The sequence below is a fragment of the Panthera pardus genome, unplaced genomic scaffold (assembly GCF_024362965.1).
Source record: "Panthera pardus isolate Hobbes unplaced genomic scaffold, ASM2436296v1 HiC_scaffold_12, whole genome shotgun sequence".
Classification (NCBI taxonomy): Eukaryota; Metazoa; Chordata; class Mammalia; order Carnivora; family Felidae; genus Panthera; species Panthera pardus.
The window spans coordinates 93,805,531-93,818,774 of NW_026526677.1; the positions used below are offsets into that span (position 1 = coordinate 93,805,531).

General features: G+C 41.2%; 1 protein-coding gene across 1 annotated transcript; it reads left to right on the forward strand.

The window, feature by feature from the left end:
* The first annotated feature begins 735 nt into the window (after positions 1-735).
* On the forward strand, positions 736-1,668 carry LOC109257364 (olfactory receptor 147-like). Its single transcript, XM_019433393.2, has one exon. It carries the CDS (start codon positions 736-738, stop codon positions 1,666-1,668), a length of 933 nt encoding a protein of 310 aa, XP_019288938.2.
* The last annotated feature ends 11,576 nt before the right edge of the window (positions 1,669-13,244 follow it).

A 13,244-nucleotide genomic window follows, 5' to 3' on the forward strand; every position in this document is an offset into this window, starting at 1 on the left:
AAGTCTGATCTTTGGGGAAAACACAGGTCTTCCAATTTTTAATCAGTTCCCTAGGATTTCCCACCCATGAAAACTCCTTTGGGTCATGTTAGCAGGTGGATCTTCTGGCACTAGCAGATGATATTTACTTCCCCCTAGTCTGAGAGGACACTGGGCAAAACCACCATCAGAAATCATGATCTGTAACTCCTGGCTCCTCAGAGTCTGTGGTTCTGAGGTTTGTGCTCTGGCTCCATCAGTTCAAAACTCACTCAAAACAAAAATAACAAGAAGATCTCTGTTTTGGGTTGTTCATCCCTGAAATTCATCAGAGCCAAGGTCCAATATTAAAGTTCTAATGCAGAAGAGTGAGGATTGCATTTTATCGTTCCTACTATTCTTTTTCCAAATATTTTTTTATGAGAGCCACAGACCCCTTGAAATGATATATCTCTTGCTGAGATGGCAGATGTCCCTGAGGTGGGACTGGTGGACTGTCAAAGAAGGCGTATAGAAGAGATGATCACAGGGTTCCTGCATTTTATCCCTATGGATATTGCCCTTTATGACTTTTTGATAGACATCTTTCAACAATCTCAGCAAAGGCTGAGACAGCAGTGGCACACAGGAGGGTGGGTGTGAGTTCCTTCTCATTCTGGGACTCTGTCTCATTACGGAGGGATTGGGGGAAGAGAGCTGGGTGCTCATTTTAATGTCACCCTCTGTCCTGTTCTCACAGATACGCCCTAGGGAACAATGGCAGCAGGCAATGACTCTTCAGTGACCCAGTTTATCCTGCTGGGTTTAACACAACAGCCAGAACTCCAGCTGCCTCTCTTCTTCATTTTCTTAGGAATCTACGTGGTCACCGTGATGGGGAACATGGGCTTGATTATTCTGATTGGTCTGAAGCCTCACCTGCACACTCCCATGTACTACTTTCTCTTCAACCTTTCCTTCATTGATCTCTGCTACTCGTCTGTCATAATGCCTAGAATGCTGATAGGTTTTGTAAGGCAAAACACCATCTCTTACAAGGAGTGCATGGCTCAGCTCTGTTTCTTCTCCTTCTTTGTCATTGATGAGTGCTGTATTTTGACATCGATGGCCTATGACCGGTATGTGGCCATCTGTAAGCCCCTGCTTTACAAGGCCATCATGTCCCACCGGGTCTGCCTCATGCTGATGGCAGTAACATATGCAATGGGGTTTGTGGGTGCCATGGCCCACACCGGGTGCATGCTGAGGCTCACGTTCTGTGATGGCAACATCATTAATCATTACATGTGTGACATACCTCCTCTCCTTCAGCTCTCCTGCACAAGCACCTACGTCAACGAGCTGGTGGTTTTCATTGTGGTGGGAATCAATGTAATAATGCCCAGTCTCACCATCACCATTTCTTACATCTTGATCGTCTCCAACATCCTCCGTATCCATTCTACAGAGGGCAGGTCCAAAGCCTTCAGTACCTGCAGCTCCCACATAGTTACTGTTTCTCTCTTCTTTGGAGCATCAGCATTCATGTATCTAAAACCTTCTCCTGCTGGGTCCCTGGATCAAGATAAGGTATCCACAGTTTTTTATACCATTGTGGGGCCAATGATGAATCCTTTTATCTATAGTCTGAGGAACAAAGATGTCAAAATTGCACTGAGTAAGACTTTTAAGAAAAGGGTGTTCTCTTGAGTAGAAATGGTGTTAGTTACAGATGCCAACTCCTACTAAAGGCACACAGTGTATGAAGCTATGGAGAGAACAGTAAGAAATCAAAGTAGAAATGCAAATGATTCAAATATAGGGTAAATTAAGCTCATTATTTATAAGTCATTTCACAAAGACAATATAAGGAAGAGGAGGATCTGTCCTTTACCTTTTCATGGAAAGTAAAAGTAGTTCATTTGTTGTTCTCCAACTTATTTTCAGAAGTTATAGATTTAAGTTTAAATGGTTGAATTGAGGTAAATCCAGAAAGGATAACCTGTGAGATTTTTGACTGAGGTATGTCTGGAATTCCTACAAAACTTTGTCCTGGATTTATAGACTTTGTCAGACTTGAGTTTCAGCTATTTATTCATTCATTTAATAAACCTTAACTGAAAGGCTACTGCGTTTGAGGAACTGAGTGTGGTCTTTTTGAGTGCTGTAGGGGCTTTTGTTTTAGGAGATTCCTTCATTTCCTGAAGGAGCTGAGAATATGGAGATGCTCTTCTCACTTAAGTCTCAAGGGAATGTGGTAGAGCAAGATTTCCTTCTGGTCTGTGCTCCTAAGGACAAGATAACCTTTTATTGTATTTTATTTTATTTTTATTTTTTTAATGTTTGTTTATTTTTGAGAGAGAGAGAGAGAGTGTGTGACCAGGGGAGGGGCAGAGAGAGAGGGAGACACAGAATCCGAAGCAGGTGCCAGGCTCTGAGCTGTCAGCACAGAGCCCGACATGGGCTCAAACCCACAGACTGTTTAAATCATGACCTGAGCCGAAGTTGGATGCTTAATGGACTGAGCCACCCAGGCACCCCCCTGATATCACCTTTTAGAGCCATTAGGAATAAAAGCATCCTACACTGGGTTTTACCTCTTGGGACTTTAGGACAGGAAATAAGACATACTATGTCTTCATTGGGAAAAATTTTACTAGAAATATTCACCAATTATTAGCAGAGGAATTTTTGTCCTTTCCTCAAATGGGCTTTCAAATCTGTAATTCATTAGCAGTCAGCATTTTGCCTTTATTATTTTCATTTTCCCTTTTGTCTCAGATTTTGATGCTACAAATGATATCATTTATTTAATTAACAAATAAAAGCACCTATCCTCTACCAGGCTCTGTTTTTAAAACATCAGAAGATACGGTGGTGAACAAAACAGACAATATGTACACTCTCATTGGGTTCATGGTCTACAGCGAGATGGAGGTGGGGTGCAAATGGGCAGGGAGAGGACACAGGTGATGAACACATGTGAATAGAGCAGAAAAATGCAGAGTCTGAAGGTGAGTGGTACAGAGAGTAACTGTGTGGTTGCTTTAGGTTGGGCGGAGGGGCTTTTCTGAAGAGGTGGCATTTCAGATGAGATCTCACAAGAGGAGATCAGCTGCATATTTTTTCTGTTCATTACGTTGAAGATTTCCTGCCATTCCTTTCTGGCTTGCCAAGTTTCAGTAGATAGGTCTGCCACTAGTCTTATGGGTCTCCCTTTGTAAGTTAGAGCGTGTTTATCCCTAGCTGCTTTCAGAATTTTCTCTTTATCCTTGTATTTTGCCAGTTTCACTATGATATGTTGTGCAGATCAATTCAAGTTACGTCTTAAGGGAGTTCTCTGTGCCTCTTGGATTTCAATGCCTTTTTCCTTCTGCAGATCAAGGAAGTTCTCAGCTGTGATTTGTTCAAGTACACCTTCAGCCCCTTTCTCTCTGTCTTCCTCTTCTGGAATTCCTATGATATGGATATTGTTCCGTTTGATTGCATCACTTAGTTCTCTAGTTCTCCCCTTATACTCCTGGATTTTTTTTATCTCTCTTTTTCTCAGCTTCCCCTTTTTCCATTATTTTATTTTATTTTATTTTTATTTTTTTAAATGTTTGTTTATTTTTGGGAGAGAGAGAGATAAAGACAGAGAGACAGACAGCGTGCAAGCAGAAGAGGGGCTGAGGGAGGGGGAGACACAGAATCCGAAGTAGGCTCCAGGCTCTGAGCTGCCAGCACAGAGCCCAATGCAGGGCTTGAACTCACGGACTGTGAGATCATGACCTGAGCTGAAGTTGGATGCTCAACCAACCCAGCCACTCAGTCACCCCCATAATTCTATCTTCTAATTCACCTGTAGTCTCCTCTGCCTCTTCAATCTGAGTTGTGATCGCCTCCATTTTATTTGCACCTCATTTATAGCATTTTTAGCTCCTCATGACTATTTCTTAGTCCCTTGATCTCTGTAGCAATAGGTTCTCTGCTGTCCTCTATACTTTTTTTCAAGCCCAGAGATTAATTTTATGACTATTATCCTAAATTTTTGTTCTATTATATTGCTTAAATCGTTTTTGACCAATTCGTTAGCTGTCGCTACTTCCTGGAGTTTCTTTTGCGGAGAGTTCTTCCATTTTGTCATTTTGGATAGTCCCTGGGGTGGCGTGGAACTGCAGAGTACTTCCCCTGTTCTGTCTGGAGTAACTTGTGTTGGTGGGCGGGGCCGTAGTCAGACCTGATGTCTGTCTCCAGCCCACTGCTGGGGCCACGGTCAGTCTGGTGTGTACCTTATCTTCCCCTCTCCCGGGGGCAGGGCAGTGGAGTGGTGTGACCCCTGTTTGGGCTGCTTGCACAGTGCCAGGGTTGTGATGCTGCTTTGGTGGGATCTGGCCAAGGACCTATTAGCTGGGGTGGATCTGCAAGGTGCACAGGGGCAGGAGGGGCAGGCTTAGCTCGCTTCGCCATCAGTGGTCCCCTGCAGGAGGGGCCCTGCAGCACTGGGAGGGAGGCAGTTCTGTCGACTTTAATTTTTAAAAATATCTGTGCTTATTGAAAATTTTTGTTGCCAACTCCTTCAAATTTGGGACATAGGAGACAAAAGTAATCCAGGGAACTGACTGTGAATCTTCAGTCCCCTTACCAGCCTGTCTCCTCCCCTCTACCCTTAAGAATCTTCTTATGTTTGTTTTTTATATAATGTGTAGGGTTTTTAGTTGTAATTGTAGGAGGAATAAGGAAAAAATATACCATTTCCTTCTTCTCAGAAGCAAGAGTCCCATTTGGCTCTTTTTAGTATTTTCTATCTCTCTGCTAACATATTTTATAATGTGTTTTAAAAGATATAATCTGCCTATTTATAATTTGGGTGTCCAGTTGGCTCAGTCAGTTGACCGTCTGACTCTTGGTTTCAGCTCTGGTCATGATCCCAGGGTTGCCGGATCAAACCCAACATCAGGCTCTGTGCTGATCTGGAGCCTGCTTGGGATTCTCTCTCCCTCTGTCCCTCTTCCCTGCTTGCATGCTTCTCAAAAACAAAATAAAAACAATAAAAAAAAGTATTTGTGATTGCTTGTGGAAACAATTTTGTTTACTGTATTAAAATTCTTTTCAAATAGTTGTAACATCTGAGTCATCTCCATATTGGCATCTGTTGGTTCTCTTTTCATCTTCAAGTGGTGGTGGTGGTTCTTGTCATTGATATGATGAATGGTTTTCAGTTGTGCCCCGGACATTTTGTATATTAGTTTGTGAGACTATGGATCTCATGTGGTTTTCTGTTTTAGTGGTCACCTTGCTTAGGTATAGCGTGCAGATTCAGATACTTCTGGATATTCAGATCCCTGCCGAGCCCTGAATGTCCCTCCAGTGTCATTGGGTTGCTGACTTGCATCCCCCTCATTACTGACATGTGGGATAAAAATTCAGCTCCCACTGGGGCACCTGGGTGCCTCAGTGGGTTAAGTATCTGAATCTTTATTTTGTCTCGGGTCACGATTTCACGGTTTGTGAGTTCAAGCCCCATGTTGGGCTCTGCACTGACAGGGTGGAACCTGCTTGAGGTTCTCTCTCTCCATCTCTCTCTTCCCTTGCCCTGCTCATTTTCTCTCTCTCCCTCTCCAGAAAATAAATAAATAAACCTAAAAGAAATTCAACTCCCACTTCAGTTCTTTGGCAGCACCTTAGCTAGAATGGAACAGTTACTGACAGCGCTTCATTGCTGCTGGGTGAGGAGTAGAAGTTTAGTTCCCTGATGAACCCACTGACAGCAGGAGGAAGTGGGACTGAGTATGACGACTAGCACTATCTTGTATAGTCTAACCAACATCACTGCTGTTGGGTGGGATGGAAACTAGTTCCCCACTTGGCCCCACTGACTCTATACCAGCAGGGAATATAGAGTGCCAATTAGTATCATTTTGTTCAACTTAATTGCTGCTGAGTAGGAAGGGAGTTCAGATTATTGCCCAGTCTTTAACACTGTGCTGGTGGGGGCATCAGAATGCCGCTTCCTATTTCCAACCAGAGGATAGCAGTTCAGTCTCCACATGGCCCTGCTGGCATCACCCCTTTGAAGGAATCAGAGTACTTCCTGTTACCCTCAAGCAGAGGGTAGAGATGTAGCTCTCTGCTTGGCCCTTCTGACATGGGTTGCTAGGCAGGTTGTCATTTAATTTTTGCCTGTTGTTGGGTGGATATTATAAAAAATGTTTTCTGTTCTACTAGACTACCTTTTTTTTCCTATTTATTTGGTTAGAGGAAAGCTTTTTGGGTCTGTCTTTGGTAGTTTGGGGTTGCAGGCTTGTTCAGTGTAACATTAGGGCAAAAAACAACCCAGGGAACTTACCAGCCATATTCCTCAATTCCCCATACTCCATGGAAGTCTGTCTTGTTTTTACCTTTCAATGTCTTCCTATGTTTGTTTGTTGTGTTATGCCCAGAGTTTTTTAGTTTAAGAGGGTAGAGTAGGGAGCAATGGTGTATTCTATCTTGGCTGGAATCAGATGTCAGTCAACTGAGATTTAAAAAAAAATTATTCAGTTTCTTACGTCTGAAATCTGAGAGATCATTCCAGCATCAACATATTCAAGTACTCAGAGAATCAATGGGCAGAAATTGAGCTCACACATATCAAGTCAGTGATGCTTCCGATTGCTGCTGAGGTATCTGTGATAAGTAGAGAAGTGAGTTCAAAGCTCAAGGTTTTTATTGATTAAGATAAAATGAGTTCAATAAAGACACCGTAATGAATCTTTCTTACAGCTCAATTTCTCTTTAAGCGTTGTCTTTTAAGATTCTTTTTCATGTTTACTTTTATTTTTGAGAGAGAGAGAGAGAGAGAGAGAGAGAGAGAGAGAGAGACAGAGCGTGAGCGGGGGAGGGGCGGAGAGACGGGGAGACACAGAATCCGAAGCAGGCTCCAGGCTCTGAGATGTCAGCACAGAGCCCCACTCGGGGCTCAAACTCATGGACCGTGAAATCATGACCCAAGGTGAAGTCGGATGCTTAACCGACGGAGCCACCCAGGCGCCCCTGCAATCCTTCTTGGTAACATAAACAGTTGATAAATACATATTTTGTAAGTTATATGTATTATATGTTGTATTCTTATAATAAAATAAGCTAGAGAAAATAAATGTTTTCTCAAATTGTCAAAGACTCTAAAAATTTTTTCTAATATATTTAAGCCCATGTGATTCAAGGGTCAACTGTACTTATTTTATTGTTGAAATAGGTCCAGCTTTGCTCCTTCAGAGCTCCCAGGTTGGATAGTGTAAGCTTTTGCCATGACTCTGTCTTCTTTTTTATTTTTTTATTTATTTATTTTTCAATATATGAAGTTTGTTGTCAAATTGGTTTCCATACAACACCCAGTGCTCATCCCAAAAGGTGCCCTCCTCAATACCCATCACCCACCCTCCCCTCCCTCCCACCCCCCATCAACCCTCAGTTTGTTCTCAGTTTTTAACAGTCTCTTATGCTTTGGCTCTCTCCCACTCTAACCTCTTTTTTTTTTTTTCCTTCTCCTCCCCCATGGGTTTCTGTTACGTTTCTCAGGATCCACATAAGAGTGAAACCATATGGTATCTGTCTTTCTCTGTATGGCTTATTTCACTTAGCATAACATTCTCCAGTTCCATCCACGTTGCTACAAAAGGCCATATTTCATTCTTTCTCATTGCCATGTAGTATTCCATTGTGTATATAAACCACAATTTCTTTATCCATTCATCAGTTGATGGACATTTAGGCTCTTTCCATAATTTGGCTATTGTTCAGAGTGCTGCTATAAACATTGAGGTACAATTGCCCTATGCATCAGTACTCCTGTATCCCTTGGGTAAATTCCTAGCAGTGCTATTGCTGGGTCATAGGGTAGGTCTATTTTTAATTTTCTGAGGAACCTCCACACTGCTTTCCAGAGCGGCTGCACCAATTTGCATTCTCACCAACAGTGCAAGAGGGTTCCCGTTTCTCCACATCCTCTCCAGCATCTATAGTCTCCTGATTTGTTCATTTTGGCCACTCTGACTGGCTTGAGGTGATATCTGAGTGTGGTTTTGATTTCTATTTCCCTGATAAGGAGCGACGTTGAACACCTTTCCATGTGCCTGTTTGCCATCCGGATGTCTTCTTTAGAGAAGTGTCTATTCATGTTTTCTGCCCATTATTCACTGGGTTGTTTTTCGGGTGTGGAGTTTGGTGAGCTCTTTACAGATTTTGGATACTAGCCCTTTGTCCGATGTGTCATTTGCAAATATCTTTTCCCATTCCGTTGGTTGCCTTTTAGTTTTGTTGGTTGTTTCCTTTGCTGTGCAGAAGCTTTTTATCTTCATAAGGTCCCAGTAATTCGTTTTTGCTTTTAATTCCCTTGCCTTTGGGGATGTGTCGAGTAAGAGATTGCTACGGCTGAGGTCAGAGAGGTCTTTTCCTGCTTTCTCCTCTAGGGTTTTGATGGTTTCCTGTCTCACATTCAGGTCCTTTATCCATTTTGAATTTATTTTTGTGAATGATGTGAGAAAGTGGTCTAGTTTCATCCTTCTGCATGTTGCTGTCCAGTTCTCCCAGCACCATTTGTTAAAGAGACTGTCTTTTTTCCATTGGATGTTCTTTCCTGCTTTGTCAAAGATGAGTTGGCCATACGTTTGTGGGTCTAGTTCTGGGGTTTCTATTCTATTCCATTGGTCTGTGTGTCTGTTTTTGTGCCAATACCATGCTGTCTCGATGATGACAGCTTTGTAGTAGAGGCTAAAGTCTGGGATTGTGATGCCTCCTGCTTTGGTCTTCTTCTTCTTCAAAATTACTTTGGCTATTTCGGGCCTTTTGTGGTTCCATATGAATTTTAGGATTGCTTGTTCTAGTTTCGAGAAGAATGCTGGTGCAATTTTGATTGGGATTGCATTGAATGTGTAGATAGCTGTGGGTAGTATTGACATTTTGACAATATTTATTCTTCCGATCCATGAGCACGGAATGTCTTTCCATTTCTTTATATCTTCTTCAATTACCTTCATACGCTTTCTATAGTTTTCAGCATACAGATCTTTTACATCTTTGGTTAGATTTATTCCTAGGTATTTTATGCTTCTTGGTACAATTGTGAATGGGATGAGTTTCTTTATTTGTCTTTCTGTTGTTTCATTGTTAGTGTATAAGAATGCAACTGATTTCTGTACATTGATTTTGTATCCTGCAACTTTGCTGAATTCATGTATCAGTTCTAGCAGACCTTTGGTGGAGTCTATCGGATTTTCCATGTATAATATCATGTCATCTGCAAAAAGCGAAAGCTTGACTTCATCTTTGCCAATTTTGATGCCTCTGATTTCCTTTTGTTGTCTGATTGCTGATGCTAGAACTTCCAACACTATGTTAAACAACAGCGGAGAGAGTGGGCATCCCTGTCGTGTTCCTGATCTCAGGGAAAAAGCTCTCAGTTTTTCCCCATTGAGGATGATGTTAGCTGTGGGCTTTTCATAAACGGCTCTTATGATCTTTAAGTATGTTCCTTCTATCCCGACTTTCTCAAGGGTTTTTATTAAGAAAGGGTGCTGGATTTTGTCAAAGGCCTTTTCTGCATCGATTGACAGGATCATATGGTTCTTATCTTTTCTTTTATTAATGTGATGTATCACGTTGATTGATTTGCGAATGTTGAACCAGCCCTGCATCCCAGGAATGAATCCCACTTGATCATGGTGAATAATTCTTTTTATATGCTGTTGAATTCTATTTGCTAGTATCTTATTGAGAATTTTTGCATCCATATTCATCAGGGATATTGGCCTGTAGTTCTCTTTTTTTATTGGGTCTCTGTCTGGTTTAGGAATCAAAGTAATATTGGCTTCATAGAACGAGTCTGGAAGCTTTCCTTCCCTATCCTTGAGAAGGATAGGTATTATCTCTGCTTTAAACGTCTGGTAGAACTCCCCTGGGAAGCCATCTGGTCCTGGACTCTTATTTGTTGGGAGATTTTTGATAACCGATTCAATTTCTTCGCTGGTTATGGGTCTGTTCAAGCTTTCTATTTCCTCCTGATTGAGTTTTGGAAGAGTGTGGGTGTTTAGGAATTTGTGCATTTCTCTTCCCGGTTGTCCAGTTTGTTGGCATATAATTTTTCATAGTATTCCCTGATAATTGTTTGTATCTCTGAGGGATTGGTTGTAATAATTCCATTTTCATTCATGATTTTATCTATTTGGGTCATCTGCCTTTTCTTTTTGAGAAGCCTGGCTAGAGGTTTGTCTATTTTGTTTATTTTTTCAAAAAACCAACTCTTGGTTTCGTTGATCTGCTCTACCGTTTTTTTAGATTCTATATTGTTTATTTCTGCTCTGATCTTTATGATTTCTCTTCTTCTGCTGGGTTTGGGGTGTCTTTGCTGTTCTGCTTCTATTTCCTTTAGGTGTGCTGTTAGATTTTGTATTTGGGATTTTTCTTGTTTGTTGAGATAGGCCTGGATTGCAATGTATTTTCCTCTCAGGACTGCCTTTGCTGCATCCCAAAGCGTCTGGATTGTTGTATTTTCATTTTCGTTTGTTTCCATATATTTTTTAATTTCTTCTCTAATTGCCTGGTTGACCCCCTCATTCTTTAGTAGGGTGTTCTTTAACCTCCATGCTTTTGGAGGCTTTCCAGACTTCTTCCTGTGGTTGATTTCAAGCTTCATAGCATTGTGGTCTGAAAGTATGCATGGTATAATTTCAATTCTTGTAAACTTATGAAGGGCTGTTTTGTGACCCAGTATATGATCTATCTTGGAGAATGTTCCATGTGCACTCGAGAAGAAAGTATATTCTGTTGCTTTGGGATGCAGAGTTCTAAATATATCTGTCAAGTCCATCTGATCCAATGTATCATTCAGGGCCCTTGTTTCTTTATTGACCGTGTGTCTAGATCTATCCATTTCTGTAAGTGGGGTGTTAAAGTCCCCTGCAATGACCACATTCTTATCAATAAGGTTGCTTATGTTTATGAGTAATTGTTTTATATATCTGGGGGCTCCGGTATTCGGCGCATAGACATTTATAATTGTTAGCTCTTCCTGATGGATAGACCCTGTAATTATTATATAATGCCCTTCTTCATCTCTTGTTACAGCCTTTAATTTAAAGTCTAGTTTATCTGATATAAGTATGGCTACTCCAGGTTTCTTTTGGCTTCCAGTAGCATGATAAATAGTTCTCCATCCCCTCACTCTCAATCTAAAGGTGTCCTCAGATCTAAAATGAGTCTCTTGTAGACAGCAAATAGATGGGTCTTGGTTTTTTATCCATTGATACCCTATGTCTTTTGGTTGGCGCATTTAATCCATTTACATTCAGTGTTATTATAGAAAGATACGGGTTTAGAGTCATTGTGATGTCTGTATGTTTTATGCTTGTAATGATGTCTCTGGTACTTTGTCCCACAGGATCCCCCTTAGGATCTCTTGTAGGGCTGGTTTAGTGGTGTCTGTCTTCTTTTTTTAAAAGTCAATTCTGTACTTTCTATATTATAAGATGCTTCAGAATCATTTTGTGATTTCCCTGGTTCATCCCTAAAATGAATCATTTCTCCAAGGTGCCCAGTTATTATCAGAGAATGTTATTAAGAAACGAAGGTCTGGGTGTTGTATGTGTTCATTTCTTTAACATAAATTTTCTTTTAATGTTTATGTATTTTTGAGAGAGGGAGACAGCACAAGCAGTGAAAGGGCAGAGAGAGAGAGGGAAATGCAGAATCTGAAGCCAGCTCCAGGCTCTAAGCTGTCAGCACAGAGCCCAACGCGGGGCTCAAACTCACAAACTGTGAGATCATGACCTGAGCCAAAGTCTGACACTTAACTGACTGAGCTACCCAGACGCCCTGGATGTGTTCATTTTTACTAGGGTATCACTGCTTCTAGGCCCTCTTAGTGGAGAGAGATAGGAAATACGTGTATGTATTCAAATGCTTGTGTATTTATCTGTCTATTATCTATCTATCTATCTATCTATCATCTATCTACCTATCTTTTTGAATCTATGTATCTTAATATGTGTATTAAGATGTATATTATGTGGTGCTAATCTAGCACCACATAGTTCATTCTAGACTCCCCCTTTTGTATACTTACAACTTCTTTCTGTGACAGAAACACTTGACTATACATTGCAAGGGTAAAAACAAAAAAAACCTGTACATAAACACTGTACCCTGGTTGATAAATTGGTTTCCCAAAGGCGTATGGGTTTGCAACTCTGAAACTCAAATACACATGTACTGAGATTGAATGAATAAGAAATTGTAGCGAAAAGAATTTGCATTATGTTCAAATGCCTTTTCCTGACTATTTGATTGTGACTACTAAGGTACACTTTCAGAAAGAGTCATGTTGGTACATACACTGTGTTCCCCCTTGTCTTTGACTGATTATAAGACCTATTTAAATTCTGGGTGTTTCAGCCACTATTCTTAGAGAGGGAGAATGAAAGCCTTGACTCAGGTTAGCTTAAAGAGAATTCCTAGTTGAACCAGTCTCAGCTGTCATCTGGCTCCTGTCCCTGAAACATTTTCCATGAATAAAACAGATTTAGTTCTGTATCAATACCCAGATTTTTTTTTTTTTGAGAGAGAGAGTGTGAGTGGGGAAGGGGCAGAGGGAGAGAGAAAGAGGGAGAGAGAGAGAATCTTAAGCAGGCTCCACACCTAACACAGAACCTGATGCAGGGCTCAATCCTACGATTATGAGATCATGACCTGAGCTGAAGTCAAGAGTCGAAAGCTCAACTGACGAAGCCACCCAGGTGCCTCCCAATACCCAAATCTTAAGTTACTACAGAAGGTTGAATAAACTTGAATTGTAAAATACAGAATACTACTCAGCAATGAAAGGGACAGACCGCTGATACATACAACAGCTGGGATGGACTTCAGGACATGGTACTTAGTGAAAAACATTAATCTCAGAGGTTACATGTTATATGATTTCACTTATTGTTCTCTAAAGGAATCAACTGAAGAGGTGGAGAACAGGTCAGTGGTTGCCGGAAGACAGATGCAGGTGGAAGGGGTTGGGTTTGACTATAAAGGGGTAGAATAGCTGGTGGAACAGTCCTGTGTCCTAATTGTGGTGGCGAATCTGTACAAGGGATCAGACTGCATTGATCTCCACACACACACACACACACACACACACACACACACACACAGGCACACACAACACAAACTCTCAGTGCATGTAAAACTGCTGAAAGCTGAATAACATCTATAGTCCTAAATTCTACTTAACATTATTGTTCCAAAGTCAGTTTACTGGTTTTGCTATTATACTACAGTTGTTG

Excerpts from the sequence above, each read along its gene's own strand:
- LOC109257364 (XM_019433393.2), top strand. The coding sequence starts at position 736 with ATGGCAGCAGGCAATGACTCTTCAGTGACCCAGTTTATCCTGCTGGGT.